Here is a 27,449-nt window from a genome sequence, read left to right on the forward strand (position 1 = left end):
TTTGGATCTCTGCAAGTATTTCGTTTGGAGAGTGTCGAATATTCCGCATGCTCCTCAAGTCAAAGGTATAAAAATAAAGGTAGAGGAAGGGAAGTGAGGGCGATTCATTAGAAAGTGGTTTCATTAGGGTGTAAAGCGCAGCAGGACGAGGGGATATTCCCCGGAGGAGAGTGTAATTAATTTAATCAGCACCATTCAAGAAATGCTGATTAAAATCTCACTCAATTAAAGGAAGACGCCAGAAGTTAACCAAAAGGTGTTATCGCCAGAAGTTGTTGGCGAGCAGCGCGATGGTAAATCTCCTGATTCCCTGCTGCTCCTCAGGTAACACCGTCCATATCTCCGCTCCCCCTCTCTGCATGCATCTCTTTATCCTCTAACCAGGGGAAAACATCATACAAACACGTATTCCTCTCACCACCACAAACGCTTTACTTCCAACTGAGTTTTGTCCTTTTTGACATATTTCATTTCAGTTTTATTTCCCTTGATGCTTTGCATTCGGAGCTTTTTGGCATCGCTGAATTTCTGCCGTGCACCTGAGTCTCTGTTGTTGTTATTTATCTTTCGATTTAGCAGGAAAACTTTGATACAATTTGTTATTAAATTAGACCATATGATGAGAAAAAATATTAGATTTTTAGGGTGAAATTTACCACTTTGAGACTATTTAGAGAAGAAAAAACCAGCTTTGTCTTTTCACAAACCTCGAGGAGAGACTTTCACAGACTTGAACATCTTCAACAGCCTGAAATCGGATCCAATCGGTAAGATATTTGGGCGGTAAGATCTTTGAAAGTGACCAAAAAGAGTGGCCGACTTGAAATGCTTACAAAACATGAAAGCTTGTGTTCTGTGGAAAGCAGGTCATTTAGATACTTGGCTCTGATTGGAGAGTTACTGCCACGTCCATCGTTTTCACGTCCAGGCAGCTCATTAAAGTCTCATCCTGTTGAACGAGGGAAGCTGATGACTGCGACGGTCTGCCACCGGTCCACACACATCGACTCAAACGGTCGATGTGCGACTGTCATTCACTGTGGGAAGGATTCTCAAAATAGCATCATGGCGCTGGAGGAACCTGGAGGAACCAAGGAAATGTTCAACTTTATGCTAATTTACTGTGACGCGCAGGAGCGACGACACAGAGACAACTGCCTGTTCTGATTCCCTCAGTAACATCAGGCCTCTATCACAATCAGCCTGATTGAAGACTTTGTGTATTTAAATGTAAGATATGCGCTAAAGACGTATTATCAAATAACAAATTAAGAGAATTGTGCCGCTTAAGAAGAGATACGCGCTCTCTCACCTTCTCAGTGTGACAGTTTAATTGAAGTTTTGTTTATCTCATCCACACAGATGTGTTTGTGTTTCTCTTTCTTATTGTTCTCTCTCTCCATCTAGTCTCGCTGCATTTCCCCCCCTGCTATGCACACGGCTTCAGCAAAGGGCCACACATGGGGTGACTAAAAGAGCGCCTGGAAAGAAATGGAGATTTGTATTATAAAATGCATTGCAACCCCAAGTGTGTGCAGCCTGTGGTGCATCGTGCGCATATGTTGTTGTCTGTGTTGTGTGTCATTATTTAGAATGTGTGCAAACTTAAACTGCCTCTACGGAATGAGTCCCGCTGTACATTTACAACGAATCAAACTGTGCCTTTTCTTTGTTGCGCTCTCATTCTCTCTCAACTTCCCTTTTTGCTTTTCTTTCCTCTTCACATTCAGGGTGAATAATTACCACCAATCACCAGCCACAGTGACTTTTTCACAGTGATTTTACTGTGGGTGGATAAATGGCTCTTTTCTATCAGCATGGGATTTAAATCTCTGACAGTAGGTGAAGAACTACGCTGGTGCTTTTGCATGTTTCAGCCTATCGACTACAAATCATGAACATCACTGTCACTGTTACGTTTTAAAGTCTACAATCACTTTTTAGATTGATTTTCTTCCAAACAGCTTCGTGTTTCAAATCAACTTTAAGAGACTTATCAATAAATCTATCAAAGCGAATATATATTTCTTTATTTATGATCACATTCAGCATGCGAGTTCTAAAAATGTTTTCCTTCTTGGTACGTCAAGTACGGTGTGAACTCCAACTTTGAAAATGAGAAAGTCAGCTGCTGAAAACTATTTCACACATCACTCTCGAGTGTCGACATTTTCCAAAAGAACTCAAAACCATCACCATTTATTTAACCTCTGCAACTGTAGTGTGAGGCGACAACAACCGACGTGAAGCAGCGACGTGAAGCAGCGACGTGAAGCAGCGACGTGAAGCAGCGACGTGAAGCAGCAACGACGCGACGCGACGACGCGACGCAACGACGCGACGCAACGACGCGATGAAAACGGTCAATGAAAACTGTTTTGGAAAAGGTTTCAATTCTCTGCAAGTGAATCTTCATACTGCTCAGACATGCATGCAAACTAGGGGCTGCCTGGGAGGGAAGGGTGTCATCTAAACTGGTGTATGAAGCTCTGAAACATAGATGGCAGTAAAGTAGACATGATTTGGAGAGCCAAATATGGACTTAAATTAACGACAAACAGCAGAGTAAAGTTTCCTGTTCAGTTCTGTGTGAGAAGGGTTAAAGTTAGAAACCCTCCACTGTGACAGCTGGAATGACAGCTGGAATACATTCCTGGCCCACTTTTCAATCTTCGTACTCCTCAGCACCTTCCTCTTTCATTGCCATCATTTCCCTGTCCATCCTCTCTCTCTCTCTCTCTCTCTCTCTCTCTCTCTCTCTCAGCTTCTGAAGTTGTGCATCTCTCTCTCTCTCTCTCTCTCTCTCTCTCTCTCTCTCTCTCTCTCCTCAGTCTCTGGCCTTTCTGGATTTCTTGTCATCTCACTTTCTCTCTGTGTGAGTGTCTCTGTTTCTCTCAAGCTTTTTTTTTTTTCATCTGTTCAATTTTAATGCGTCTCTTTCTAGCTGACCTCATCTGCTTCTTCTTCTTCTTCTTCTTCTTCTTCTTCTTCTCCTTCTCCTCCATGATTAGGGATACCCCTCGAAACCCGGTCCTAAACGGGAACAGGTTCCAAATGAGAGTATCGATAAGGTCCCGAGTTACCGGTTCTGCTATCGGTACTTTCTTAGTTCTGGAGTGAGACGTCCTCTCTCTGTCTCTTTGTCTCTCTGTCTCTCTGTCTCTCTGTCTCTTTGTCTCTTTGTCTCCTCTCAGTACAGCGAGCGAGATGCTGGACATTTCTAAACTTTTCTTATTGCAGATGAAGCAAAAAAAGACACAGCGTGCATCTTTCTGTACATTTATGAGTGGATCACTCCACACACACACACACACACACACACACACACACACACACACACACACACATATATATATATATGCACACACACTCCTCCAAAAATGGTTGTGTCCAACAAGGGGATTACACGTCCTTTACCTTGCCCCCTTCGCAGGAAAGCAATTTATTTTTCTGTGCAGCTCGAAGCGCAAAGTTATCAGCGAATGTAATCCCAGCAGGCCGGTCGCCAGAAGCCTCCACTAAAGCCTACTCTGCATAAACCAGGGAGGTGGAGATGAATGCACAGCCACACGGTGCAGCGGATAATCCCCCCCCTCTGTCTGTCCTTCTGGGACAGGGGGGGCACGCGATTACCCCCCCGAACTCTGAGTGATAAAATGAGATGAGATGAGAGATCCGGCAATTAAACGGAGCATGAAGACAGCAGCTTTGAGAGGAGAGGAAATAAATATTTCTTCGGTAAAATCCCCGTTTATAGGAATGGAATCAGGTTTGGATGTGAATGTTTTTTAGTTTTTCTTCTGATACCTGGTCACTGACAGCAACACGCCTAAATCTCCAACATGGCCGTGACAACAATACGGCTAATATTACACCACAAAGAGAAAGTAGCACACTGTTGCTTTGACTTGTGAACAGATCAGACTTTGATTCAAACGTTCCCTCTTGTTGGTGAAGCTGAATAAGAAAGCTATGTCAGTGAGTCGGCCCACTCTCAAAGGACACGGTTATACGACTATCATAAGCTCTTTTGAACTTGTGCAGTTCTCATGGCTCCTGACTGCCGCATTCACAGCCAAACAAAAATGCAAAATTCAGGTAAAAAGTGGGTGACACAATCAAGTTGGCATTGATTCAATCTGTCACTGCTGTCTAGAGATTTCACAAAGCAAAGACTCTCAGCGCTGTGAAGCCCACAAAAGGCAGCTAGCGAGGCCAAAAGCTTTTGTGGTTCAGAGAACCAATGGAGACCGGCTCTCCTCAGAAAGCTCTTTCTTCTTCTCAGGCCACGTGTGAATGAGAGGTCACGAGACAACGGCGGAGTCATCGCGGATAAAAGAGTTGCATCAGAGCCAACAGCAGCGCGTGTTCAACGGAGTAAAACGTGGTCCTCGAAAGAAGGTTGTCTTCATGTAATGTCACAGAGAGTAAGAGACTTTATGGACACATACTCAGCTTAATGCGGGTTAGCATTCATGCTACTAAGTTAGCAAAGAGAGGAGTTAGTAGGTATATATATATATATACATATGTATATATGTATATATATATACAAGATTTTGCAAAGTAATTGTATGGTAAATCTGTTTTCAGCAGATACATTCATATTGTGTCGTAGCAGCAGTCAGATTGGAAGACATTGGTTCTAAATCTTGACATTGTCACATTGTCCTTGGTTGCTGAAGCTTTAAACCAAACAACCAATCATTGTTTATGATTGACAACAAATGAATGTCATCAGGCTTCTCTCACTTCATCTGGAGCCGTGTGAATCTGTTTCGGGGCCTTAAGTAACAAAGAACCTGTCATCTGTTTGGCACACTGGAGACCTTGGTCCACATCAAATCCATCGCTTTCTTTTCACAATAAAATAAATCTCTTCCATCACCATGAACTTTGTCTGTCTTTAATTTACATGTTGTTATGCCTAAACTCCAGCGGAGCTTAACTAAAGAGGTGGCAGATCAGAAAACGTTCATGCGTTATATGAATATATCAATCTCTGCATATCCAGATTGATGTTTGTCTGTGAGGAGTGGAAGTTTAATATGTGCATCTGTGGAGGTTCTTCTACTGTCACTGCGAACCGCTCCCTTTAAAATGTCTTCTTTACTGCATGTTGGAGTTCAGGACGAGGTGATGAAGACTTTTAGAGGGAGCCGATAACAGCGTTTCAAGTCCTTCGAGAGACAGAAATCACAGTTATAGTTTATAAGACTCAGCACCTGAACAATATTCATATTTCCAACAGCCTTCGTTTTCAAAGTGAAGAGACTTGTAACAATTGGGATGTTTTCTACACTGAAGTTTGACTGAAACATCCAGTCAGGAGCTGCACAGCTCATGCAACAAGACAAAAACACAGAAGTGGACGACAGAAACAAAAAGAAAAGAATAATATCTCCAGGACAACGGCCTCCCATAATTATTAACAAGCTGACTTTGAATGCACGCACAAGCAGACGCAGTAAAGCCTTCAGTCATGAGCCAGAGGCTTTAAACAAAGAGCACACAGAGGCCTCCGGGGACGCACTAGGCTCTGGGTGGTCCTGGTCTTCTGCCAACAACACTATAATCCTCCGTAGTCGTCTCCTGCACCTTGCAAACACCTAGCTCCCTAATGACTGCTCTGTCTCCTCCACCACATTCCTGCAGTCTTCCCCCCCCCATAAACACACATTGGAAGAAGAGTTCGCTCCACCCTAACCACCTCCTGATTACCAGTCCCACAGATTGTGACTCACACTTTCCACTGCTGCTCAGAAAGTATTTCTGCAGTGTTACACCTGAGGAGGTGAAGGGATGAATGCACCACGGCTGTGGACTGCTGTGCAACATTTGAGAGTGAAATATATAAATGCAGGGAAGATGTTTTAATGCATGAGAGGGGAATTCTACAATGGATGCCTCCAGCGTGTATGGCAGCATACATGCATGGAGTGGGTTTGTATAGGTAGCAGTGTGTACGGTGCAGAGAGCTGGGCGGATGGAGGCGAGCTGGCTGCTGCTGTGTCCTATCTGAGGCCGGCCGAGGAGCTTGTGCACCGGGAGGCTGTGGGATTCCAATCCTCCTGACGATATTCATTAAGGTGTGAAATTGAGCTGCACAACCGGACTGTAATCACATTGTCTCTCTCTCTCTCTCTCTCTTTCTACCCATCACCCCCCCCCTGGGAGTCACAGCAGGTCTCCCCCACTCGCTGCAGGCAGATCTGCTCAGATTGCATTAGCATTCCCACATGGGTTTAGCTCAGTGAGCCTCTGGGTTTTATTTACTGGCCCGGACTTTGGAGCGCTAGGGGCATTCTGCTTTAGCACGGTGTGCATTGGGATGGAGCCTCCCTTCTTGTTTTTAATGCAGCGTGAAGACTCCAGAGACTCTTGGTAGGTTATAGAACAACAATGTGTCTTTGTCAGCTGTAGCATTTAAATGATGTCTCTGCCTTCATGGGCTTCTTCTGTGGTTTGGAGTTTAAAATCTTACACAACAAGAAATGTGTGTTTAGAAGTTTTAATTTCATCCCACTAGTGAAGCGCCCATTCAAAACCTGCCAAGTCGTAATGGGTTAATAGCTTGGCCTCCGGTGTTTCTGCTTGCAGCTCGTCCAAACAACTTCACACCGGACGCTGCCTGTCTTTGGGTTCTCTGCGACAGTCGATCGGATGAACAGGTTGTCGAGAGAATCAAAAGGACAGACGTTCATACGGAGACTCCTTCCATTTCAGTTAGATGTAGAGTATCAAAGTGGACGGGCTGGTCTCAAGGAGAGGACGGGTCACCCAGGAGACGTAACGTAACTTCCGTACTTAAGTAACACCACTTCTGTAGTTATTTTAGCCCAAACTAAAGCACAGCTAATATGTATTTGCACTTTTGACACTGTAAACCACATGTTTATTCTGTCTATGACTGGTTTAGATTTCATAATGTATATATATGTCATTCATGTTTTTAATCCATTTCTCCTTTCTCAGATATGAAGTCGCTCTCTTCATCTGAGAGTACAGAGTTCTATCACGAGGCCACGGTTGACTGGGAGCTCGCTTCATGCAGGTGACTGACCGACCGGTAGGAGTTGCCTGCGCATTGACAACAGTGCGATCCCTCAACAGCTTCCCACTGGGACACGCAGCCGGTCGTCGTCTCCAGAGCAGAGTGGGAGGTGTTGCTTCTAGAGATGGAACGATATTGGATTCTATCACGGATCGCAATAATGAACCATCACAAAAAGTAGATTGAGGTGAATTCTCACACCTTCACTGAAAGGGATGTTCACCGTGATGCAATAAAACTAAAAGTTGTTTTTTAACAAGTCATTTCTTTATGTTTTAATGACGTGTTAAGAGTTTAAAAGAATGCTGACATTAGATGTTCGTATTGTCCCGGGTCAGAACCAGGTCTGTGAGGTGGTGGGCCGACGTTTTGCTGATGTGGCACTTTAACGTACGTCAAGTCAAACAGATAAGAGGTGGATTTAACAATAAAGCCTTGTTGTTTTTAATGATTTCCTTGCAGAGTCGTTTTTCTGATTTTGTCCTGTGTGTGTGTGTGTGAGTGACTGACAGGAGGCAGCTTAATGCTGCAGTAATGACATCAAAACACACTCAGCTTCAGTCGAGTGAAATAACAACAGAAACCTTAAGACAAATTAAGACTCTGGGATCTACAAGTGTTTCATTTTCTATTCCAAAAACAATTTTCAAGTGCTAATTGGTTTTCATAACGTTTGGTTGAGCGTTTGTTTTAATTCATTGACCAAAACTGCCTTTTATCATTTGTGCTAAACGGCGACGCTGAGTCTTCCACTGAGGCAGCACAGCTCGTTCATGTGTTTGTTTCTAGTCGTCTTCACTGTGTGATGTTCTGTACATCAGAAGCAGCCACTGCTAAACTACTGACCGTTCAGAACGCTGCTGCCAGGGGTTCAACTACAACTCACATGAGAGATCATACAGCTCTCTGTAAGGCACTAAATGGCCTTTTATATTTTATATTTTATATTTTTTATCTCACAGACTCCACAGCTTGATTTATTACCTCAGTAAACATTGTAAACATGAGTTTATGGTCTCAATCTCTAGTTTCAAGTCTTCTTCAATACAGCATGATGTTCATTTAGTACATTATGGTCCATTTAGAGTCAAACAGACCATAAAGCAGGGGATGCTTTAGGGCGGGGCTACACGGTGATTGACAGGTCTATACGGCATCTCTACGTCCCTTCTCCTCAGTCACTTCCCTTCACTGGTTGCAAAAAACCAAGATGGCGTCGGCCAAATGCTGAACTCGTGGCTTCAAAACCGCAGTCCACAAACCAATAGGTCACGTGCACCACGTGCACTTCTTATATACAGTCGATGGGAACACCCTGCCCTTACACATTTGACTTGCTGCCTCAGTGGACATGATTTTTTATGATGTTTTCTTATTTTTAGATCATAGAAAAACAGCTTTTCTCCCTTCCTCCTTGTGTATAAATGTGTTTTTCAACCTGTGTTTTTAACAAATATTGGAAGAAATGTAAAAAATAAAGACTTATTCTTTACACAGATCTGAAGCAACCTCTATATCCGCTTTAAAAGACAGCAAAACTCTTCCAAACAATTCTGAATTCAGCAAGTATTAAAGAAAAAGGACTTCCTGGCGAAGCCACAATACTAGTGACGCACAAATACTGTGACTCCCAGAGAGAGAGAGAGCTCTGCTTCATTGCTTGGTAAAATATTCAGTCTGAACATCCTCTCAAAGTTATCCTGAACGGATCCACCAGAAAAACAAGTCACACAGAGTTTATCTGAACACTGTGACGCTGGCTCGCTGAACTGTGCACTCGCTGCCCCGCTGCAAACAGCTTGATGTGTGATTTGTTTACTTTCTTTGCACCTTTTTTTTTGGGGGGCAAAGTATGGGATTATTTAACAGAAGTAGAGCAAACAAGAATATATGGAGACAGAAGGCGTAGAGATATAAAGAGACAGGACAGCAGATGAAGTATGAGAGGAGGTAGAACAAACGTATCCATCTGGCTTCATGCACATCAGTTTGCTCTCTATTTATAGCATACGAGGCATACACAGCATGATCAGATATGGATTTATATATTAAAATAATGTAGATTATTTGGAATTATTGGCGATCATTTTTCTTCCATTTTTTAAAAAGAAATATGACATGAATCCATGTATATAGGTGGAAAGAAGTCATACTTGTATAATATCTAAAACATTTTATAAATATATGAAAAGTGATGAAAAGTATTATCTGCAATCTGTGACTATTAATGATATTATCAAACATATGTTTGTATGTGCAAGTGCCTGAATAGATCATATTAAGATGTATTAGTCTCCAGATTAAGATGCAACAAATTAAAATCTGAATAAATAAATGTATTTATTTATCTATTTGTTTTATTTTGTCTGTTATTTGAATCTCCCCCTCCTCGATGTTTTGCATTGGTTATTGTTGGTGTTCCTGGTTTTGATGTCTTTCTATGGATGTGCGTGTGTGAGGATTTGTAAGTTCTGTAAAATGACAATAAACAAACACAGCATCCAGAGTGCACGTCGGGCCACCCGACAGGGTTCGGTACTCACTGCGACAGTGCGCGTCGTCGTGCTGGTAGGAACCAGGAGGACAGGAGGCCAGGCACTCGCCGCTACCGGCGCTCAGCAGGGGCAGCCGGGAGCCGCAGGACCGGCAGTCCCACCCGCTGGAGCAGGAGGCACAGGATGACTGGCAGGCTGTGGAGGGAGGAGGAGAGGGAGAGAGAGTACCGCTGTCTGTCACTTCAAAAAAAAAAAATATGTAATTCATTTCCCTCTTCCTATCTGAGCTGCTTTCATGGTTCCAGGACTGTCTGTCACAGCTCAGTCCCGCTCGTAGAGGAAGCACAGAACCTGGAGGAGCGGTTTAAAGGTGAATCCGGTAAAGGAACATTTGAAGTCTCTAGTTGATCCGGACGGGATGTTCTGAGACGCTGGAGGAAACCTGAGGTATATTTCAACCCAGATGGTGAACACATTTAAAGAAAATATCCTCAAAAAGTGGTTGAGTAAAATGCGAATCAACTTTTTGCTATGCAAATTTTCTCAAAAGAAAATGTCTTTCCTGGAGCAATGAAGATTCATCTTCTCTGTACCTATGAAACTCAACGTATTCTCATACAACGGTTCATATGATGTCTTACGGAAATGTTACGCCCTGTTTTTTGTGCGTTTTCCTACGACAGTCTAGCGACACGTGACAATTTCCGCTCGTTACATGAATACATTCTACTTAGGCAACAACACTACTTAGTTAGGTTTAGGCAACAAATCCTAATATTCTGATTAAACTCACCCTCCTGTAAATCCACTCTAAGAGGTCTTTCACTTTGGCAGCTAGACACTGTTTGGTGAAATGTAATCTACACACAGACATCTCCATAAATATAATAATGAAACCGCTGCCTCTAGAACCGGAGAGAGACGTGTAAAGACAAATGTTCTTAAATGACAAGTCTCAAGATCACAGAATAAAAAGCTACTAAAGCTCCCAGACACTCTCACAGAGGCAGCATGAGGAAAGGAGAGGAAGAGGAGATGCGATCCTGATCGCGATCAGGATGAAGATGATGGTGAGGATGGAGATTGATTAGAAAAAAAAGAGATAGTGAGATAGACAGACTCGAGGCGAAAGGAGAAAGAGAGAAAGCGAGAGGAAGATGAAAAGGAGGAGAAGAGACGACGAGAGAGACACGATCTTATCATCGATGCAGCTTCAGTTAGGAATGTATAAATTAGGCTGTGTGGGATTGACTGAGCATGTTCCAGTCTACTGGCGGCCATATTGGTTCGATCACACAACTCACACATAGCTCATGACTCAACTGCTGATAAGAAAGTTGAAGCAAAAAGGCAGGTTTAGTATTACTGAAACGAGTGAGCTGCAAGTTTTGTCAGGATTGGAAGCAACTTTATTGGCATGAAATGTCATTAAAGCAGTGTAGTTTAAAAATAAAATAAAAATAGAATTACAAAAATATGAATTCTTGAGTTATGGGCAAAAATCGAATCACTTCATCCTTGAGTTCAGGTGGACTTCAGATGTTCCTGAGATATCGCGTTCACGAGACGGACATTCTGGACAGACATGGATGTAAAATGCCACTTGGCAGTTATTCTAGTTTCATATCCTTATTGGCGTTGTCCTTCTGATCACACCTGTATCATTGATGTTTGACTATAATCGTCATATTTGATCTAATTTAAGTCAAATGAGTTATATGTTTGGTAGCTTCTGTGTCGTATTGTGCTGCTGCTGTCTTGGAAAGATATTTTTAATCCCACTTTCCTGTTTGAATTAATGTATGATAACACAGATACACAATCCCCGCACTACCCAAATATCCTTTTATCTCTCTGAAGCACAAGTGTGGAAACGCTGCTGAAAGACGCCGCCGCTAGCATTAGCAGCTAGGCCTTCAGAGTTAATACTGTTATCTGTGCCTGGTAGCTTTACAACGTTTTGTGTGTTTACAGTTTCACGAGTAGCTGTGGGCAGTAATGAGGGAAGAGAGCAATCGCATGAACTCAGTACCGATGCAGGCACTCACACACAGACACCGTAGCAGTCCGACATTTTAATGCTGCTTATTTAATGCTGCTGCACTTCGACAAATGTTTCCTCTTGAAAGTGGAGCCAAAGGTTTCGTTTGTTTTCAGCGGCTAAAGTTCAGCTTAAAGGGTCACTTTAGAATTTTTCAACCTGGATCCTAGTTTTTTGTGTAAGTGACGAATGACGGCAACGTAATCTCTCTACGTCCACTAAAAATGCTTGTTGTTGCCGCTGACAGGCTCAGATTGTTACTGTACGTGTCTGACAACATCATGGAAAGAACCCTTCAGAGAAATAAAACCTTTTTCTTTACCTTTCTGTTTGTTATTGAGTCATGTGACTTGTTGCCTGAAGACAAACGGTGGAAACGTGAGTGAGAGAGAGGAGCGTCGGTGTTGTATTGTCGTGTTGTATAAAAAGATTGTTAATGTCATGGCTGAATGTTTAGATGATTTCAACATTGTGGATGAGACACAACGAGACTTCTCCGAGCGAGACACGCAATTACAACGACTGGATCAAAGGAAACGTAAAGAAAAAGGTTTTATTTCTCTATTCAGACACTTATAATAACAAAGAAAGCACTTTTAGTGGACGTACGTTGACAGTGAAGAGCCGACCCGAGTGATTACTTTGCAGCCGTTTGGCGGCCTTCTCCTTCAATACTGGACCAATTTCAAAAGATGTTGTCCCCATTAGTCACTTAGACACAAAAACATTACAAAATAGGGTCCATGTACCATTTAAATCTATATTTCCTCTTCATGGTTTTCAATGAATAATTCTCTGATGGTATGGATGCAGCTTAAAATCACAACATGGATTTATTGTATTGTTGAAACCTTCTGTTCTATAAAAATGCTAACTTTTCTTTCTTAACAGCCATCAGGAAGTACAGGTACTAGTGCAAGTACCGTGGTATTTAGGTGAGGGTCACTAAACCTGATTCCCAAACGGTGGTATGCGGACCACAGGGAGCCTCTGTAGAGCTTCTACAGGGTCACCAGTAGAATATAAAAGATAACAGAAATCTGAATTCATTTTGCTTACAAGATCATTGTGTGAAGTGAGATGATTGCAAAATAAGGGACAGTTTGGAGGCGGTTTGGACATTTATATATTCAAAAGACGGTCCTACCTGCACACACTCGCCCGTCGGCGTAGTAGCCGGCTGGACAGACGGACAGACAGCGGCCCAGATGGAGGACGGCCTTCGGGTCCCTGCAGCTCTCACATTGGTCGGGAGACCCCGAGCACGACAGGCAGTCTGCGTGGCACTGGACTGAAAAACACACATTTCAAAAGGAAGAACTCAATAGAGTACGTTTGCATCGACAGTAAAAGATACGGACAGATTATACATGCATGACACGCACACATTCAATTTCATGCTAATTGTATTCTACACATCTGGACAGACACTGCTGGTGGCACTTGAAGACTTGAAGTCTCATTCAGTGACACATCCTGACGTTTAATTTTATGCAAATTCCGTCAATCAGATTTGGCTCTGCACTGAAACTCAGTTAGTGGAGGCAGACAGACAGACACACACACACACACACACACACACACACACACACAGTAAATTATTTTGTTCACAAATCAATCCAGTACATTAGGTTCCACAGTCAGACTGTGTTAGCCGTGGTGGAAAAGTTCCTCCCTGCGGGGAGGTTTTGAGCCGTCCACAGTCTTCTGCTGTCTGCCAACAAACCCACTGGTGCGTTTTGTGACGAGCCATTTAAGTGCTTTCACTGCCCACACTGGTTCCCAGTTGGTCCAACATTCTACCAACAACACGCAGAGACAAGCACAGGCTTGTATCTTTAATGTGTGGACCAACTGCACTTTAAAGTCATTACACAGTCATTGAGCCGGCGTGTAAACTGCGTGTTTGTCGTTATCTAAATGCACATTCATGCTGCTTCTGGTGGCCGGCTGGTTGTTGTTGACCAGTAAACATTAGTGCACTTACAGGTCACAGTTATTCCTGTAAGTCCACTCACAACAAACTCATCTCATCCATGCTTGTTGCTATTTCTGCAACACTTTTTCATCTCCGTCGGTCTGTTGTAATCCTCACTACGAAGCTCTGATCGCCACAAGTGTGAATACGTTTAGAAATAAAGTACATTTAGAAACAAAGAGCGGAGAAATCAATCACATTCTGAGGTTTAAAAAGCAATACCTGCTATGTTGAAGACGATCAGTATGAGGTAACATACAAGCATTGTTGGCAGAAGTACTTTTACTTAAAAATAAGAGTATAGAAGTACTCTGTTACAAGTAAAAGTAGAGTTTGCAATATATTGATATCATATCAGTATCATGAAATGAGACTAGATATGGTCTTTTGGATATTTTAATATGATATACGTGTTGTCTCTTCCTGCTTTTAAAGGTTACATCACCCACTAAAGTCATTGTGCCGATATTATTGATGATTTTTTATGAAAAAGTCCCATTGTGTAAATATTTTGTAACAGCACCAATAGTCCCCCGTACATATCCTCACACTATGCACGTCCGTGTCATTAGATTTGATCCATATCACGCCAGCCTGAAGTAAAAGTACATAAGCATTGCCGTTAAAATATACTTAAAGTGCCGAAGGAAAAGTACTCATTCAGCGAAATGGCCCATTTCAGAATAATGAGTACTATATTATTGATGATAATTAGTGAAGCATTCATGTATTCATCACTTCAATGTTGCAGCTTGTCAAGCTGGAGCTGATTAATACTTTTTATCGTCGGGCAGCGTAATCCATAACAACATAATCATTTATTAGTTGATTATATTTTGTATTAATAGTCTGAATGCGGGAAGTAACTAATAATAAATGTAATGGAGTCAGAATGTGGTGGAGCAGAAGTATAAAGTAGCAGAGATGGAAAAACTTTCTAAGAAAGTAGCTGAAAATTGTACGTTAAGTACAGTACACGAGGAAAAGTTACTACCCACCGCTGACTTCAGCTGAATCAGTGAGGATACAGTTATATTAACACTGTGTGTAATCCTCTCATCGTGTTGGGATTCTGTTGAACTGCTTAAACCTTTGCATGACGTTCCATCACTAAGTCCGAGCACTTGTGACCTGAAATCATTGTTCCTTCTGAGTTTGTTGAAGTTGTTTTTATATATTTGAACTGAGGGGAGTCTGTTCTCCTCTCGTCCTCTACAGAGAAAACTCATCTTAATCCCATTAATGTGCAAAAGAAGTTGGACGGGACAAACATTACAATCAGACGTCAAAGTCTCCGGTATCCTCTTTGTTCTGTTGAGTCTGCAAATACAGTCTCATGAATGGAGAAACTCCTTCAACTCGTTCACACAAACGCCGCCGGCATCAGCGCCGACAGAGACCGGGTTGACACTCGTCGTAGCTGGATGTCAGAAGACGTGAATGCGCGCAGCCTCTCGTCAAACAGCATGCGCGGCTGCTTGCACATGCACTGAGTAAAGAACGGGCTTCAGCCACTTATCAACATGCGACTGAGGGATCTGATTAATGCGAGGAGAAGGAGGGAGACAAATAGAACGGGGGACAGAAAATGAGAGGACTTGTAGACTGGAGAGACTATGAGAGGGGACAAGTGGATAAAGAGTTGAAGAACATAAGAAGTAAGCCAGAACACACTGTTCCAAGTATCTCCATCTCTCTTTATACACTCTCTACCTCTCATTGTTCTCTTTCCCACACAGCTTCATCTGTTCTCTCCCGTCCATTTTCTTCTCATTTCTTTTCCTCCCCGTTCATCCCCCTCGTCTTCTCTCTGGCTGAGCAAAGAAACTGGAGCTGAAGCAAAAATAATAAGTGTGTGAAGGAGGAAGTAGAGTGAGAACAGTGGGAGATTGAGATACTGTATGTTCGGGCTTATTGGCTAATAGGAATGTTAGTCAAGTGTTTGTGTTTCTGCTCAGCCGTGTCCAACGCTTCAGCTGGAGGTAATGTACCGACAGTCTCGCATATATCCCGGCATCCGCTGTGGACTCGTCCATCCTGAGCTCTCCTGCATGTTAAACAGTGGAAACAAATGAGTATATCTGAATACAAAACTCCACCTGAATAGAAACAAGATCATCCCTCGTTTGCTGACAGCTGAGAAGTGAACGGGATATTTATTCCCTCCCTCCAGAGGATAAAACCACATTTCCTGCACAAGTTAAGCGATCACACATTGTTTACAGAAGGCTGCCTCGACGCCGTGCTTTCATTTCCTCATAAGCATAGCGAGCCAGAATCCCTGAAGCGCTAAATTAAAAAACTACAGCTGTGATTAACAGCAGAAGTTGTTGGGAAACAACTCATCCGGAGGTGCAGATCCCGGCGCCATTAACTGTGCAGCTCCACTTGATTATGACAAAACTTCTCACTGCAGATGTGTTAAATATTTGGCAGAGACGAGGATATTTCATCCCCAAATGTCAAGAGAAACAAGTGTAAGAGAGGAAAAAAGAAATCCCCAGCCAACTGGACTGACCTCTAACTGAGACTGGCTACCTGCCACAGTGACTAAGAGAATAAGCCAACAATTTACCCTCCAAAGCCAACATTTACTAGCAGTTGGCTGGTGATTCACGGTAATTTCACACCCTGATTCCCACTAAAAAGTACTCGGCACCATTCAGCCATTCACTCATGCATTCTGCTGCCAAATGTTCAATCAGGAGACTCTTTATGCGAGACAATAACGCCTCAAAGAGGATCAAATCCCTTTCATTCCTCCAAACTCTGTTGATTAAAATTGATGAAATAATGGTGACGGGATTAAGAGACTTTAAACGGTGTGTGTGTGTGTGTGTGTGTGTGTGTGTGTGTGTGTGTGTGTGTGTGGGCCCGTATTCATCAATGCTCTCAGAATCCTGTTAGCTCTGTCAGCACCGTTGCTGTTGTTTGCGCTGTTAGCGCCGTTAGCCGCTAGCCACCAGCTGAGCCGTCGCCATGTTGAGAGCCATGTGGAGACAATCCCTCAATCATAGGTTTGATCTGCATTTAGTGCATTTGAGTAAAAGTACCAATACAATAATCTAGAAGTACTCTGTTTGAAGTACTGCATTCAAAATCTTACTCAAGTGAAAGTACAAAAGTATTTGCATAAAAATATACTTAAAGTATGAAAAGTAAAAGTACTAATAATGCAGAATGGCCCATTTTAGAATAACATGTATTATATTACTGAATTATAATTATTGATGTGCCACTTTAACGTTGCCGCTGGTAAAGGTGGAGGTAGTTTTACTTACCACTCTTATTGCTGCAGTACCCTTATAGTACGCTATGTGAATTTCCTCCTGGAGATCAATCAAGTCTTGTTGTACTGTACTTACTGTATAATGTACTCAGTTACTTTCCACCACTGGTTCATCTGATAGTTGTGGTTTGTAGATAATAGAAAGTAGCACCGCTACTAAGTGAGGCCAATAAAATAATATGATGCCAAACAGCTTAAATGTAACAATCAGACCGATGTGCCATTTGACAAATAGACAGATCGTAAACACTGACAAAGTAAATGTATTCACAAATTGAAAGATTAGGACATTTAAATGTGTCTGCATGAAATGATGGAGTCAGCTATTGGAGTCACATTATTTACCATAATAACAATAATAGAACCGTGTAATAATAGTTATTATGCGGTGATTTTATTCTGTGTTGGAGAAAAGAATATTTTTGCACATTATCTGAGGCGCCGGAAGAGTCCAGTGTGATGTATCGTGGGCAGAACTGCTGGTCGTGTCAGACAGAAATAATCGCCGTTACAAAGCTGCATTTCCCCGATGCCAGAAGACATTAGGGCTGTGGAGTCTTTGGGGAAGGAAGCATTGCTTTCTGCAGAAGTTCAGCCATAGAAAATACTCCGTTTCTGTCAAAGACGTCCCTAAACATTCCTCCTCCGACATAACGAGGGATTAGGACGTCTCCGGGGTCCTTTCCAAGGTTAGGGAAGTGGATTTAACACCTAATCCTGGTGCTTAAAGGAGGCCCAAATATGTATCACTGAGGATATTTAACCAGTAAGCCCTGATCTACTGGTTTATATATCAGCACTAACTACATGTATGGCAAAAGACCGTACGTGCATGACACCTGAACGCAGCACGGCTCCTGTTTATGTCGGGTGTGAAGTGTCCAATGAGAGGAGAGGCTGCTGACCTCTGGGCCTATAGATAGCCATGATTAACAGGCTTAAAGGAAGATTTACGCTTACAGTTGAAGGGAAAGAGAGAATGTGGGTTTTTATTCCTTTTTTCTCTATTTTTAGCTGCAAACTACACACAGTCGGAAAATCCAGTCCACAGCCGGGCCGACGGAGTAAAAGGAGTGAACACACGTGTCCCTCATCAGCACAGGAACGTCAAGTGAAGTGTGTAAATCATGTTTAAATCATGTTGTTAAGGTATGCATATATATGCATTATAACACCATCACTGTACTACACACACACACACACACACACACACACACAAGCTGCGAGGTGATGACAGGTGCAAGTGTAGGATGATGTGACAAACACGCTTAAATTATTCACTCAGGCACACACCAGAATCGCTGTGTATGCACGCAAAACACACATTATACTACAGATAGTATTCACACAGACATGCACATCATCGCCCTGTACCTTCAACACGGAAACACACATGTAACCGCTCCAGAACCAACGTTATCAACTCTGACACATGAACACAATGTACCATATGTAAAGAGAGACGGGGACATTTCCTCTCCAGCACCATCATTTCTACGTAGACATATAGATATTTATATACATATAGATATATATATACATATACATATATATATATATATATATATATATATATCTATATATATATATACATATATATATGTATATAAAGAGAGAGAGAGAGGAGAGGGGACTGATAAAGAATCATATAAAAAGTAAAGAACCTTGAGAAGGCAATGGATGGCATGAATTCGGGAGGTTTTTCAATGTGAGGATAGAAAATAGAAAGATGAAAAGCCTCCAGGTGTTTCTCTACCAAGATTAACAAATATGAAAGTAGATAGTTCAGTTCAGTGGGATTTGGTCTTCCTGTTATCTAAGAGATGACTAACAAGCAAGGACAGAAGACGCTGTGACGTCTAAAATAATTACAGTATATATATATCTATATATATATATAGATATATATATTTATATATCTATATATATACCTTCATATGAAGTTAAATCCTGCACCACTGCACCAGCTGGTCGATATTATTAATAACCAATGTGGTTATTTGAGAAACTGTTGAATTAAACAGAGTGAAATCAGAAGCAATAGGTTTTATACGTTTCCCCTGTTGTGTACTTGGACTAATTAGATTGTATTTTCCAGAGAATAAACTGTGTTTTTACTTTTTAGACATTCTAATAAGCTGCTGCTGAGAGAAATGCTGTAAACAGTAGAAACCTGAGAGAGCAGGAAGTCTGTCGAGGGACGCGGAACACACAGGAACCGAACGAGAACCTCATCAAACTATCGTCTGGGTCTTAAACGGTCCAATCGTGTGTCCTGCAGTGACGAATGTCTCCGGTGCCCGACTGTAATTATTCTCTCAATGCAGCCAAACCTAATTAGAAGTCGTCATGAATCTTAACAACGTTGTCCCGCCGTGTGATCGCCTGTTGGGGTATTTAACTATATGGGATATTAACATGTGTTTGTTTGGTTGTAATTGCTGACAGTCTGTGTCAATGAGACAGATGGATCAGACATTATTTTGTATTTGGAGGGACGTGAAACAGAAGTGCGGGGATGTGACTGTGTGGTCTACACAAGGAAATGAGCTCAAAGCCGTCATTGAATGCCTCCGAGAGCATTTTAATTTCTCACTTTGTGGTGTTTCCTGCTGAAACGGGTTAAAGGAACATTTAAAAAAGAAGGTATTTGCCCCTACTGGGACTGAGGTCACCATTACAGCCACACCGTATCGTACTGAAAGCTTCTTTTTGCACTCATTAATTGTTAAATAGCTGTATATATATATTCTGCCATGGAAAACTGTCCAACAAAGTTTTTCTTGTTTTATTCATGTAACTTCAAGTCCCCAGGGAGGAGAGGGGGAGCTCAGAGAGCTTTTAAACTATTTAAACTGCTCACAGCTTCAAATGATGGCTTTAGGTTTGAACAAAAACAAAAACAAAACCCAGGAATTCTAATCGTATAAGCATGCTTGTTTATTAAACACACGTTTGAATTTGATGTTGATATTCACATGTAGAAATGGAGTGAATATGACATAAAGGTTTGATCTGCAGTGATGATGGACTGAGGACCGTCTGGACTCTGCCAGCACTGCCTCACGTCCCCGAAGGACAAGTTGGATTCTGTCGTCCTGGCCGCCTCTATAAGCTCTATAACTCTGTTCAGGAGCTTCTCTTCCTGCTCTTTTCTTTAATTATCCCACCAGCTTCTCATTTGCATACGCAGTATTAGAAATAAAGCAGAGTGTATTTATATACCGGTAGCACCTCTCTAGAGCAAGTGTTTTTAAAGCATGAGAGACACAAGTGTGGCAAAACAGTGCACCATGAGTTTCCTGGTCATCACCATCATAACGGTTCAAAAGGTGAGCTCAATGGCCGCCATCTTGGCTACGCAGCGGTCCACAGAACTTGTGAAAATGCGGCAGATACATGAAAGTAAAGTCACACAGATCTTTTTTTCCTGTTTTAATACACTTGTCAAGTGCACAAACAACTGGAGTTAACGCTTTGTCCGGTTTTCCATTATAAAGAAGAAGAAGAAGAAGTGGTCAAATGTTGCGATCATCACTAACGCTGCATAGTGTACTCGGTGTACTACATGGAAGTGTACCAACAAAAGTAACCGAGTTGAGGCGCAGCAACAGTGTGGAAACTTTTCTTTGGAGACGCCTTGCTCAGGAACATGTAGTTTAGAGGATTCAAATGACCAGCTGACCAACTCTATTTATGTTGAGCCGAGTCTTAAAGAACAAAAGTCTGCAAAACACTCCCGACTCCCACTGTTTGACATGTATGGAGGTGTATTTCTTTATGTTTAACCCTCATCCTACTAACTGGAGACACTGCAAACCCCAGAGGAGTTCTTCTCGTTGTATGTGACAGTGTGTTTTATTCTATCATTCCAATATTTCATGACTTTGTCAATCCATTTGTTCCCAATGACATCACATCATTGTTTTCTGTTTTAAATATACCAAAGTTGGGGTCCTGGGGGACTCCAGTCATGTATTTAATAGATTACATAGAAACAGATTCCCCTCATGTGTCGGTTTTCCTTTTACACAATATGCAAATGAACTGTGACTTTCCTAAAATAATAATTATCTGTGTTTTAGTTTTTTTCTCCGGATGACATTAATGACATAACTAATCATGTGTTGAGAGTGAATAAGTTACCATTCTGCTGTGACTGTTGCTTCCTACAGTAGTTTACTAGTTTAATATGTTGGTTTCCATCAAAACTGTGACGTTTTTGTGTCAAAGCCCTCAGAATGAAAACGAGTTCATTCTTGTGTCCCAGATTTGTAGCAACAACAAATAATCATACGGGAAGAAATCGATCAAAGAACAAGCAGAGAGGCCGACTTCAGCAGAGTGGTGTGAAAACACACTGAGATGCAACAAGCAGCGTCTCAGTACGACAGTCACATGGTGTGTTTCTGCTAGTTAGTGGTATTTTTATGCCTGTAAACTTTGACTGTGTACGACGTTTTCAGGGCATTGTGGTAAATGAGAATGTGCTTCTGCATGAAATTTAAAGTTAAGTGACAACTTCATCCCACAATCACTCTCGGGGGCATCACAGATTTAACAGTGTGTGGCAGATGAATCTTAAAGCTCATTCTTTAATACTCGGAATTCTTTCAGCTGAAAACAGGTCTATGTTAAATGGGGTTCGATGGAGCGGAGGAACGTTAGGAGACGTAACACACCCACCCAGCATCCTTTGCAGCAACGTACCTTGGTGACACTCGGGGCAGCACCGGCCCTCCCGGGTGACGACCAGGGTGCCCGGCGGGCAGGTGGGGCAGGAGCGCAGGTAACAGGTCACCTGAGCGCGGCGGCATTCACACTCCCGACAACCGCTATCCGACCATCGAGCCAGGTCCTGAGAGGAGAGGGAGGTACAGACAGACGGGGGGAGATAGAATAGTTTAGTACACCTGGTGAAGGCAGAGGTTGAAGCGGTGGTGAATACATGTACAGGATGTATAAAAACACCAAACAACAGAGAAGCTGACCGGGCGCTAAGCTGAATGCTAATAAGCTGCATGTGTCAGTTATAGACGAGAAGAAGCCCGACAGTCGAGACTTTTATATATATTTTCAAAGCAGGATTTCTTTACTGACAGAAGTCCCACTGAGGACGGACAGTCAGTCAAACAGCAGGAACGTCACTCACAATAAAAAGAAACAGGTTTAACGGCGAAAAGTGAGACGGTTTTATGAATCATGAATTCATTTTTCTCCAAACAATCCGATGCCGAGTCAGAGCTCGCAGACAAGGACGAACGCTTCACTTCACAGGATCAGAACTTTTCTGACTGACAGAGAACTAAGAAGCGTCGTGAGCTCTTTGGTTTTTCTTCTTTTTACAGCAGAACTCTTTCACGAACCACTTCTGTGCAAAGATGTCCTCTGAGGAGGAAAGAAAAGCTGCAGCCTGCAGAGTCTGCTGCCTCACTATCCACCGTTTCACTGAACCAGCAGATCTCAGCAGATCTCAACTGTTACAGGAAGTAGGAAGTAAGTCATCACTGTGCTCACATGGTTGTAATGTAAGGTTCTGTAACGCAGCATCCGACGTCTCACGTTCATGTCATCACTGAAGCCACAAAGCACTGCGCGGGTTATCTCCTTGCAACTTCAAAATAAAAGCGTTTTAAGAGACCTGACTTAAAACACAACAGAATATAACAAATAAATACATTACATACTATTTTTATTTATCAAAAATAATGGTACCCGATACCTGATCGGATCATCGTCACCGATAGCCGATCCTTCTACAATATCTGACATCTGATATCAATATCAGAGCATCCCTAGAATTAACAACCGGACGTTATGGAGCTTCCTCACAGATAAAGTTGTTTAAGTTTGAAATAGAATATTAAGAGAAACATGCATATTATAGTCACACGTAGTACTAGAATAATCTTTAAAAACAGTAGACACCAAAGGATTTCATATGACAGATTTCCTTCCATCACGACAGCAACATGACCTCGTGCGTGTCGTCCGTCTGCCTGATTCCAGTGAACACAACACAAACAACATGCATCACGTTATTTAAACCAAAGCAACTGATCACATGTAACACAGTTTTACCATTTGGGACGATCAAGTCTTGAAATAGACACGTGATTACCTTAATAATTAAAGATAGGCGACAGGTAAACATGTGGTTATTGTTGCTCATTAACGTTCCGTGCTGTGATGTTTCTTGTGAAGTTAAACCAGCAACGATGCGGCCACAGAGCTGCTCCCGTCACCTTCAGACACACTGCAGCGGAGCGCTGCACGTATGGATGTGTGAGGAGCCGCCTCTCTGTTTGCTGCTAAATGAATCCCTCGGGGAGCCTCGGCCATGGCCGAGCGTCCTGCAGCATCTAATGAGCCTTCCTCCTTCTGCTGGAACATGTCATGAATGAAAGCCTTTGCATTCTGGGTTTCCAGGACTTGCGTATGAATAATGAAGTTGACACCAGAATAATAAGAGCTTCTTGTTCCAAAGTAATCTGATCGCTCTGTCCTGAAACACACATTTACTCTGTGTCACTGACACTGTTTGTATTTATGTATTCATAACCAGCTTAATACTGATGCATTAGGCTGTTTGTGTGGCAGCCTCCTCTGCAGTGGCACTTTACTTTATCTTTACTTCTGAGATTAGAGTTCACAGAAGCCCGGCGGTGTCTGTGTCTCGCCCACACAGTTTGGATTCATCACCTGATTTTGCAATTTTCACTCCGATTTTTTTTCTTTTCTTTTTGCAAACACACTCAAAGTGAAATTTAAAGAAAGTACCTTGTAGGATTCCCCCTCGTGCAAACAGGAAGGTTCCTCAGAGGAACACTCCGGGCAGCACCTTCCCGGGAGGTGAACGAGCTCAGATCCCTGAAAAAGATAGAAAATATGGATTTAAATGTTAAACTACAGCCACAAGTCTTTACTCTCAAAGATGAGTCAGGAGATGAAGAACGTTGTTGTTTCACATTAAGCATGATAAACAACATGTCATGTATACTGGGTTTCTCACAGTTATCTATCTCCTGCTGCACTTATTTCAGTCACTCCAATTCTGTTCAATTCAACTTCATTTTAGTTGAACAAATTTACAGAAAATGCACATTCATTAATAATCGCAAGCGCTTCAGTTGTAGATACAATCGTTTTGTGAGATTGACAACATCCTGACATTTTATAAAGGATTGGGAAGAACTCTCCAGCATTAACGGGGCCGAGCATGACTGTCCTCATCGGTAGAGACTTCACTCTGAGGCAACCAGTGTTTTAATTGACACGTAAAGGAGAGAAACTGGCGGTTTGACTCCATCGTAGCGTCATATATGTTAAGGGGTGCTGAAGCAGCAGACAGGGGAACAGATTCAAAGTGAACGCCCATAATAAGCTGATTAGGAAGAAGCGGGAGGAGAGAGAGAGAGAGAGAGAGAGAGAGAGAGAGAGAGTTGTTTAATGAATGAAGCATAAAAAAGTCTTTCTGATTCCTGATTATTACGCTGAGCTGGTAATAATAAACCTTTGTTATATTACATCTTAATAAAATAAATAAGAGGACTTTGAAAGATCACTCAAGGTTTAACATGAGAAGATAAAATAGAGTTTAGAGCTCTTAAAAGGACAGGATGTAGTACAGAGAGAGTTGTGTGCTGTACTGATTGAAAACATCCTTATTGATCATAATGATCATAATGATTCAGCTCCATGCGTCGATGCATCGACAGAAATCTCTGGAGTTTTGAAAGAGGAGCAGAATGCTCCAATAGTTTAAGAACCTACTGCACACAGCGCTGCTCTTCGCCTCCCCGGGGCCTTGAACTTGTAGGAAATGAAAAATGACTTTCACATAATGTCCACAACGTGTTGTTTTATCTGTAGAAACCTTCTCACAATCTGCTCAGCCCATACATTTAGAAATCCTCTAATAAGAAGTAAAACATGGAGAATATATTAAGTTAGAAGCTCTGCACATCACAATGGCAACATGCCATTAATTCAATTAAGAGCTCCTCACAGGACAATTAGAGTACATTACCAGTGCAGATGGCACCGTAAGGACTCATAACCCCCCTCTGTACCTCGGTGCCTTTCTCTGCCTGGTAGACCCTCAACCTGCTCTTATTCGTCCTGCACACTGACGAACACACACGGGGGGAGAACTGCATGACTGTGCTCTTCTTAGCGGAGTGACCTCGCTCCATCCAGAGCTGGACAAACGCCAATGACTCTACTTATGGCTCATGACACTCAGCAGCTGTAATCCTCACTGTACGCCGTGATTAATGAGGGTTCGGTCCTGGCAGGAGATATTAATGTGATGTCATTAAACCTGCATGACGTAAGATAAACATCGGAAGAGGTGCTGAGCCGAAACCCAAAGTGGGTCAATTTAGGGGATAAAGGCAACTACGGCAACGCCGGATAATGACCTTAACAAAACGAGTGAAGTCTGAGACGGATGTCTCCACATGAAGGCCACCATGATGATGTTCATTTCAGGCTGATTCGACGTAAGGATATCATCACTGAGTTAAAAGGAAACTTCAGTATTTTTCCGTTTTTTTATTTTTCCGTAACTATCAGTCTACAGTAAATATAGGTCGGAGAAGTTAATCCACTTAGTGGAGGACTACCCGGAGCTTTAACATCTGTTCCAGTTTCTACGAACTCTTTGACTATTTGACTTGCTTCACCACTGCAGACCAACGACGTCACAACACCCGTTTAAAGCTCAGCCAAACTACAGATGACTGATCCAGCAGTCTCTTTGTTTTGCCTTTATTTCGTTTAGTCAGCGAGGCAGCCGCGACAGGAGCGCAACCCCTCCAAGCATCCTGGATTTAAAGATGAAGGCGATCCGACTGGTGTTTCCCACATGTTTTTAGACGGGAAAGGCACCTCACTGTGACGTCAGCTTGATGCAGGTGCAGCTCAGTGTAAACCAGACAGATTCTAGTGAAGTCGTAGTGCAGCTTTCACAAAGATCATTACGGTCTCAACTTGTCTTTCAAATCTCGTCACCTTAACTGAGCTGAATTACCTGTGATGGAAGCCGCAGCCAACCTTGTAACCTCAGACGATCACCCTTTCCTCCATTCAAACCCAATCTCCTAAATACCAATGACGACAGCTGGTGAGCTGATACATCTCACTGCGGCAAATTAAACCGACTGTAGGAAACTGTGAGCAAAGTAACTGTGACATCTCCCATTACCGTTTTAGTGGCCCGCTTGAAGGGAAGGAAATGGGATTTCTGGCTGCTGACATGTTGCATTTTGGGGGATAGGAGAACTTAGAACAGGTGGAGGCTGCAGGAAGAGAACCCTGGGTCCACAGATGATGTTCCACACTGACTCCTAACAGTATAAGTATGACCTTTAGTAGGTTACACACATTATCCATGTACTCCTACGTGGTGTCAATTAGTGCTGATTTACACTGAATTATGTGGCGTTTCAACTTGTTTTGCACTCAAATGGGATATTTCTGAGAGAACAGAAATGATGTGATCTATTCTCACTGGTCACTATAACTGTCTTTAAAGTCTTTAAAGTCTTTAAAGACAGTTAGCAGGTCTGTTTACAGAGATCACCAACACTGTGTGCAGCAATGTCTTAATACTACAAGACAAGTTGTCACGTCAGCATTCCTTTTACTCTCTGTGCTGTTAATAGCAGGTCAACAGTAGACCAATGCCATTCATGTAACAGGCTATTTCACCAGGTAGATGTGCTTGCATGCATTTGATTGGCCAACGTTGTGCTGTTAAGTTTAGGTTCCACTTTTTAGCTCTCTGGCTCGGCTACATGAATTCTGGTAAGACGGTCCTATCCAGCCTTTTAGGGCCTCTGAGGAAATGTTTGTGGCAACAAAACTACACTTAACAAACAAAACTCCAGCTTCCAAAGATGAGGTCAGATTTGCTCCTCAGTTTATAATAAAGACTTTGTATTTCAGGCTCACCTGCGGGCATTCCACGCGTCCACACTCGGCCCTCTGGCAGACGACCTGACCTCGGTTGCAGGTGCAGAACTCGCAGCCCGTGCCGTTCCACATGTCTCCGTGGTAGCGCACGCCGTCCTCGTACGGGCAGCTTCCTTTGGCGGCGGCGCATCCGTCACAGCACTGACCCGCTCGCTTCACTTTGGTCTGACCCTGCGAGGGAGAAGCAGTTTGTGATTGTTTGTGCGGCACAGATGACGTCAACGAAGCAACGAAAAACCGAGCTTTCAGACGAGACAATGAAAAACACAGCAGCGCATAAGAAGGCTGGTTGTTGCTGCTGCTTGTGTGTTTCAGCGGACAGATAAGAAGAAGCAGAGAGAGTGTTGCATTATGAAGGGAAACGTTGTAGATTTACTCACACTGCAGATGTGACAGTGTGTGAGATCCTCTGGATCTCATGAAGACACGTTCCTCTATAAGCGGAGGCCGTGAGCTCAAAGTCTATCCGTGTATTAACAGAACAGAGTGGTGAGTAATGAGCTCAGCTTGTTCCTCTGCTCATTTCAGAGTGCTGGTTTGGAGGCTGTGAGTCCACTGGGATCTTCTCTTCGCACTGCGTTGATTCGGTTTTTCTTTTTTCTGTTATCATCAGT

General features: G+C 42.6%; 1 protein-coding gene across 1 annotated transcript in view; it reads right to left on the reverse strand.

Moving 5' to 3' along the window:
* The window catches only part of fras1 (Fraser extracellular matrix complex subunit 1), a 173,068-nt gene that overhangs the window by 101,480 nt on the left and 44,139 nt on the right, over positions 1-27,449 (reverse strand). The window contains exons 11-15 of the mRNA XM_076105022.1: positions 26,815-27,006; positions 23,638-23,727; positions 21,568-21,715; positions 12,738-12,881; positions 9,598-9,744 (exon numbers count right to left, since the gene is read on the reverse strand). Coding sequence (XP_075961137.1) covers positions 9,598-9,744; positions 12,738-12,881; positions 21,568-21,715; positions 23,638-23,727; positions 26,815-27,006 — 721 coding nt within the window. The remainder of the gene's footprint in view (positions 1-9,597; positions 9,745-12,737; positions 12,882-21,567; positions 21,716-23,637; positions 23,728-26,814; positions 27,007-27,449) is intronic.

The sequence above is a fragment of the Anarhichas minor genome, unplaced genomic scaffold (genome assembly GCF_050575085.1).
Source record: "Anarhichas minor isolate MPS153535 unplaced genomic scaffold, ASM5057508v1 ptg000030l, whole genome shotgun sequence".
Taxonomy (NCBI): Eukaryota; Metazoa; Chordata; class Actinopteri; order Perciformes; family Anarhichadidae; genus Anarhichas; species Anarhichas minor.